This window comes from Apostichopus japonicus, chromosome 9, assembly GCF_037975245.1.
Source record: "Apostichopus japonicus isolate 1M-3 chromosome 9, ASM3797524v1, whole genome shotgun sequence".
NCBI lineage: Eukaryota > Metazoa > Echinodermata > Holothuroidea > Aspidochirotida > Stichopodidae > Apostichopus > Apostichopus japonicus.
The window spans coordinates 12,938,207-12,945,978 of record NC_092569.1 but is presented as its reverse complement, the minus strand read 5'-3'; the positions used below and the strand labels follow the sequence as shown (position 1 = coordinate 12,945,978).

General features: G+C 38.5%; 1 protein-coding gene across 1 annotated transcript; it reads left to right on the top strand.

Annotated features, from left to right (window-relative positions):
* Positions 1-1,414: 1,414 nt before the first annotated feature.
* LOC139972977 (uncharacterized) lies at positions 1,415-7,326 on the top strand. The gene is made up of 2 exons (XM_071979293.1): positions 1,415-1,465; positions 6,573-7,326. The coding sequence occupies exons 1-2, from the start codon at positions 1,457-1,459 to the stop codon at positions 7,083-7,085; spliced, it is 522 nt and encodes a 173-aa protein (XP_071835394.1). The 5' UTR covers positions 1,415-1,456; the 3' UTR covers positions 7,086-7,326.
* The last annotated feature ends 446 nt before the right edge of the window (positions 7,327-7,772 follow it).

Genomic DNA, 7,772 nt, shown 5'->3' with positions numbered 1-7,772 from the left:
ACCCCAATTTTGTTTTACCCTGGCATTATCATTGTCGCCACATAGCGTAAGAGAGACACACATGTTGCAAAATTATGGTGCAAATTATTGCCTCTTAGAAAGTAAGAACATTATCATATACTGTAGATGGAAATGAATTATTTACCTCACCCATCCCCAGTTAACAAATCCACTTCATGTATTTATTAGTTAAAGACAGCCAGACCTACTGTATGTACACATGAACATATAGCTGGTGAAGAAAATGCAGGGATCGGTATGGAGGGGGTGGGGAGGGGAGAATGGTGAGGAGGGGGAGGAGGGGAAGAAGATGGGTCTTCGTTGGAGCTTGACTCCAGATTCAATACTATTTTTTGTGTGTAATACTTTATACATTTCGTAAAATTGTCCAAACTTGATGATAAAAAAAAATAAAAAAAAGATGTTTCACCCAAAGAACGGTTTTAATAACCAACAATTTACATGATTAGTAGGTTTCAGTTAAAAGCGACATCCTTGGTCATTGGTGTGAAGAATTTCAAGCAATAACTGTGTGATTGTACAACCTATAGATGAACAGTCCATCCAGGTCGGATCATGCACCTTCCTCGCACTACATTGCCCTCCCCCCTCCCCCACCCCCAATGCACTTCAAATCATAAATTTACTGATAACTAACAATTTAATTATATATAATACATAATTTTCCAAATTGGCACTACGCACCCGCCACCATTATCACCCCCCGCCCCCCCCCCTCGTTCCGCGTTGACATCAATTTCTTTTCAGTCCATGCCATCATTTTCTTAACTAGTTGATCGATGTTACAGGGTGGAGTACCGGTAGTTGACCTTTTTTTCTCGAAAGAAATCTTCCATTACTCCATTTCCTCCCTAATAACCGTATATAACCCGGATCTGCTTGGCATTGTATCGCTAGATTCAATAAAACAGTGTTTCTTTATCACAAGGTTATAGGCACGTTTAGCTTCTGAGGTAAACGTCAGTAGCATAAACTGCATAAATTAAAAAAAAACAAAAAACAACTTTGTAAAGAAAGGAAACGAGAAACACACTTTGCATGTCAAGGTGAGAAATGTCATACTTCGTTAACACAATCAATGTAGGTATACGTTCCCTCACGGGTTTTCATTTAATTATGATACAGGATTTCAGGGAATTTTTGTAATTTTGTTTTTACAATCATATGATTTCTATTTATGTGTTATATCATCACATAAGGATCTAAATCGCCCATATTTCTTCATTTTGTTTTCATATTGACACGAAAATTCTGTATATAATGTGAACGTTTTAGATGTTTCGATCATATCTTCCAAGCAGCCTCCATTGCAGAAAGTGCCAATTATCAACGAATTTGCATACGATTTGCATTATTTCATACAACGATTATTATATATATATATATATCTGAAGCACAACTCTCAGACTCTGTACCTGTTTAAAGACGATAGAAAATGGCCCAGGTAAGTGTATATTTAAAAACAAAAAAATATATTAGTCAAGAACTGGTAGATTTTATTTTATGTTAATTTTCGTCTTATCATATATGAATATGCATATCAGGATGTAAGAACTTGTTTTAATGGTTTCACGAAATGTACTATCTAATTAGATTCTTCATTTCGAGTCATTATTCGTGATTATCCAGACTCGAGGTATACACTTTATATTATCATTTATTGGGGGGAAAATTGTCACAAATTTGTTCGACTCTAAAAATATAATGATTCTAGTAATGATGACCCGTTACAGGTCACTGGTCACTAAATCATTTGGATAATCATCTTCCATGACAGTCAACGAAAAAGAAAATTCTGTGTCCCTCAGATTTACCGTAGTACTTTCTAAGTTTATTTGCAAACTGACTAGAGCTTATTATATTATCCCTGGAAGGAATTTTGTTGAATTTTAAGTAACGATGACGTCCAGATTCCATGAAACCATCAGTTTGTGTATAGGAATACAGGACACATCATGACATTGAACAAGAACCTTATCGAGTTCCTATATATTCCCTATCAGAAGGACATTGTATATATTAGTGTGCATATATAAAAATGTGCGTAATATACGAAGGTTATGCATGTGCATCATAACGTTTAGTCATTAAATGAAATAACTCAAAATTTGTGACATTCTGTATAAGTCCAATTAAATCTACAGATTAATTGGTACGAGATCTCACCATTTGATGTGAACCAGTTCAGCAATTCCATAAGAAATAGCCGCTATCATATAGAGAGACCGTCTTCTTTGCAATATGCAGTATGATAATATCGGACCCTACAGTATCACGTGACATTAGCACATGTAACACTTCTGTGATTATGTAAAATTGAATATTTCCATTCAGTATCAAAAAGTTAAATTTCAAAGAAAAAATAAATCTTCTAATTTGCTTAACCAAAATTACTACTAGTTTATTGACATATTTATTTTTTTAAATTATTTTCTACTTTTTTGAGGGAGGAGGAGGGGGAAGGGGGTATTAGGTAATTGTTGGCAAGATTGTTTACTGTTTTCAAGACAATATAATCACAATCTCATTGTCACGTGATCAATAGAAAGCAAGACGACTACATGAAGATATTTAAGTCTGATAAGTTTTCATGTTTCGTTTCATTTCTGCTATTCAATCAGAATGATGTACATCTGTTTTTACATTGTTATAGCAATGGGGCAGCGCGACCAGAAGTATGATAATTTAAAAAAAAAAACTTTAGTAAAACGAGAAAATTAAAGTTTATGTAGAGAAAAGAGAACATCAAGAAAACACATAGATAAAGCACACATCACATAGAGGTTTAATACAACTGGGAAAGGAAACATTAATGTAATGCTCATAATAATGCAGAACTATATGAAGAGTATTCGTTGAGAAGATAATGTTTTCAGGGAGTGAAGACTCGCGCACAAAGAATCGTCTGATGCCGGTAATCTAACCTAGTTTCGAACGAGGTGTAACAGAATTTGCTAGACACCACCATCGATCTCAGAAAATACACACACTGCTTGCTACCGTCGGTAATTAGACACTAGTGTACAGTCAATACATACAGCTGTGGTCAATACCCACAACACAGTGTTCATAGCAACGATTGATATCTCAAGTCCAAATAAAAGATAACTCCAGGTAACACGTTTCATTACTGTCTGCATTTTGTAGCGACAAGAAAAAAACTTCACTTGCAAGCAACAGAAAGTTAACTCTTTTTCAGAGGGCGGCACGCAGTTAGGGGCGAGTCTTCAATGCCTTTAATGTGTCTATAATGTTTTAACTAGTATCAAACCGTTCGGAATTCCCCTGCTCCCATTTTAGTTGTCATTCTCTCTAATTTGTTTTTTTCGCAAACCGTGACGTAAAACCGTGACGTAAAACAGTTCAAGACTTTGGTTTACAGAAAGATTGAGGTTGTGAAGTCGTCAAGTTATTCGTGATCCCCCATGCATGTCACTTTGTATTGAGGCGATACGCAAACTTGTTTAAAAACTTGTAGTTTTAAGAATTTGGCGTTTGACCTTTTTGTGTTTTATTTGTTATTTATCCTGATGGGTCACACCTAGAAAGTTCAAACGAGGAACAATTGATGTGTGAAAGTTGTCCCGTGTGGTATTCTCATTTTGGATATTACTGAAGGGATTATACCAAGATCAGCGTTCAAAGCGAATTTTAGCTGCAGTGACGGTGGGAACCACTTCAGTTATAGACTAGTGTTGAATAGGCATAGATTGGTATATATATATCTATATATATATATATATATATATAATATAATATATTTATATATATTATATATTATGATATTATAATAAATTATATAAATATATATATAATAGCGGCACAGGTGGCAAAGAAAATATTTCAGTGCGAACCACGATTAATTTTCAGTCCACAACCATGTACGAATCGGATATGCGAAACCTTAAGGCTAGAGTACCTTCTATAACCCATATAACCTACACATTAATCAGGTGCGTATCCAGGGGGGGGGGGCGTTGGGGGCGCGCGCCCCCCGGGTAAGAAAAAGAGGAGAGAAAAAAAAAAGAAGAAAAAAGGAAAAAAGAGGGGAAAAAAGAAGAGGAGGAGAGGAAGGAAGAGAAAAGAAAAGAAGAAAGAGAGAAAAAGGAGAAAAAGAGGGAGTAAAAGAAAAACGCGAAGACACCGGGAAGAGAAAGAGGAACAGTGACATCATTACAGCGCTGAAGGGTAGCCAGTGACGGATCAATGATTTCGTAAAAGTTTGACTCACCCTACCCCTTACACCGACAACTCCATTTTTTGACGTTTCCATTTTCCTCTCTCACTAATGATCTATATATATACTATATATGGTCTATCATAACGCGTGTGTAGAATTGTGCTAACAAACCAACTGTGGCTGGTCTCGAACTCGATCGTGTCGTTGGGGAACATGACGATTTTTGGGATGGGGGCGACCGCCCGCCCCCCCCCCATTCAGCATTGTTTTAAATGATATCGCTAAGTAATTTCAAAAAAGAAAGTGCTTAGATGCAACTTACAAGGCCTGGGAAGTGTCATTTCCAGCGATCTGGGAAACATTTTCGGCCAAAATTTGCTTGTACGCTTCGCGCTAACAAATGGTCCTGTGTAGTGCCATTTCCAGCGATCTGGGAGGCATTTTCGGCCAAAATTTTCTTGTACGCTTCGCGCCAACCTGTGGTGGCGCTACGCTGAGATAATTTGCCTACAGGCTTCGCCCTCCCTTGGCAAATTCCTCGCTACGCGCCTGTTCGAATTTGTGACGCAAACAGCAGATATCACATCATATCAGTGAGCATGAAAATGGCGTTCCAGGATGAAAAGCCTCAAAACTGTCCGACTTGCCTAAAAAATTAACCCAAAATTTCCGCGCGCAAAGCGCGCGTTCAACGTGTCAATGTCAATATCATATAAGCAAGCATCGGTTAATACATCGCATGCCATCATGTACCGTACGGTCCGTTCAAATTGCGCAATATACCGCGGGATGCTAATGTAAACAACGACATGTCTCATGTAGATGTATAAAAAGCATGGAGGTCCAATTATGTCAAAACTCTCTTTTACATTAGTAATGGCGAATTAGGGGCTGCACCCCCGCCGCGCAGTGGCGGAGCGTCTATACGGTCAGGGGGCGCATGCCCCCCCCCCCCCCTGACGGACTCAAATGGACTGCTGGCGCGTTTTTCAGCTCTTTACCACTTTTTACTTATTCTAGATTATTGACTTTTTTATTGCGCTCTCATCTACTTATTGACATTTGTCACATTTTGTTGGTGTAATTTGGAGATGACACCTACTTATTCTTCGTTTATCTGCAAATTAGCCAGGCCCGGAAAAGGTCATTTCCGGCGATCTAGGGAGTATCTTTACTCAAAAATTTTCTGTACGCTACGCGCCAACCAGTGGTGGCGCTCCGCTTAGATAGTGTTGAAAGCGCCCCTACAGACCATTCTCGCTCCTCCTGACCAATACCCCTAGCTCCGCCACTTCCGCCGCGCCTCCTACGCCTATGTGTATAGTGTTCGGTTTCGGAAATATCTGCTATTTTTTCATTTCCTTCAACCAAGTTTTATAATAGCCGTTATAACAGGTTTTAATATTTGTACACCAATAAATTAACTGTGTCTGAATTTTCGAAAATTTCTGACCAACATTCTGCATCACACTTCCCTCTACTCGTGCAATTTTGACCAGTCTGTTAGGGGTTCAAGGAAGTTTTTCTATATTGGTTGTCCATAGATGAAATTTTGTACAACATTATGGGTATGTTTTCAAGTGAGTTCATTCACGAGAAATGTGAATTTTCAAATTCGGAACAAATATGGGGCTTAAAACCTTGAAAAGTGGGGCTGACGGGTATTGTTGGCCGTGACGTAGAATCACCTACAAAAGCAAAGACCTACAGGAGATGCGATCAGGTCGAACATGATGTGTGCCGGGTTGACAATCTTCAAAAAGGTTATGGATGGAAAAAAAAAAACTATTAGGAAATACTTGGTTCTCAGGCAAAAAGTGTACATCTGGTTGGTCATTTCAAGCCCGAGAAGTGCCGTTTCCGTTGATCTGGGGGGTATCAAAATAAGAAATTTTCTTGTACGCTGCGCGCCAACCGATGGTGGCGCTCCGCTTAGATAGTAATTCGCGCCCCCGGGTTTGAAAATCCTGGATACGCGCCTGTTAATGCCCACCCCCCACCCTCCTCTCTCCCCATAGGTATAGTGAGATATTTACATCTGTCTGAATGGCCTTTTGCTCCAACCATTGGTTTTCTCTGGCCCTCGTATATATGTTATATGGGAAGAGTGACCAACGTGGCTGTGCTTCGTATATACAATGTAATGAAGAGAGATGTAAAACACTATATGTTTAATACATATGCCAAATATCATGGTATGGGATGATAACCCTATAGCAATTACAGGGGTAGGGAGGGAGGGGGACTCCCACCCACAGACAGGAATTAATATGTAGCAAACATTTCAGCAGTTTTACATTAGACATAGTACTCTAAATACATATAATTAAAAAACAAAATTAGCAATAATTTGTTCCATCTCTCGTTTCAGAATAACACCTTCCTCCCTATCACTGTTCTTGTCCTCCTGGCTGCATCTGGGACTCTCTCCTTTATCCTAGTGGATGTCTTAGAACCGATTGCGTCTTTGGCAGCAATGCGCACTAGTGACCTCCAGCCATCGCTCACCGAGAAGCGGGCAGACTTGAGAACATGGCTGAACAGCCAACAGACCTCATGCCCCTTAACTGCTAATCCTAACGGTGACGTCATCATCAGTTCCTGTCCATGGGAGACGGTCCAACACAACGACCATCACAGACGTCCAGCTACCATCAGTAAAGCGGTCTGTCAGTGTCCAGGCTGTCTGATGGACATGGGGAATGGTTCTTCCACCCAAGGTACATGCCGTGAGATCATCCGTCCGATGAAAGTTCTACGTAAGGTCCGACTTGTCAACGAGACCAGGGACTACCACTACATGTTAGACATTGAACTGGTACCAGTCGGATGCACCTGTTCCAAAGTTGATCCTATCATTTCTAGAAGTGCACACACAGCATAGACATAATGACGTCATCAGCATGCCACTACGTGGTTGAATAAATGAACGTGGCTTTTATCATGTTATCTAGACCTTCACTGGTTGGGATATGTGTTGTATTCTGGCTGATTTTAAATTCGTTGTTATTTAGTGTTATTTATTTTGTTTCTTCCCCCGTTGTTTTTCAAGTGAATCTTAAATTATTTTGGAATCCGGCCATATCTGTACGATTATAGCTTTATCCTTATCTATATCTATATCTATAAATATATATATATACATATAGCCTAGTTATGTTTATAAACAAGATTGACTATATATATACATACGCATATATACATACGCATTCCAAATAATATTCAATTATAATTGTAGCTTTATATTTTAAATCATGTAGTAATATTTATTTAGCTATAGTTTCATGTTCTTTGTCTTTCAAACAAGTTTTAATTTATTTCTGAAAATTATATCTCCACTATGTTGGTTGTTGTTAATAATGTTTACTTGTGTAAACGTTCTTCAATACTTTCTCTGATTAGTTGTGAACATTTCTTTGTACCGAATGCATCAAATTAACTTCGAGCGTAAATAACCTAATATCATCCTCAGATATAGTTAAGACGTAAATCACCCCCGCATTGCCGCAGTAATTATAGGATCAATCAAGCTGCTGTTATTACCAAAAAGCCATTCGTTTAAATTTATAAC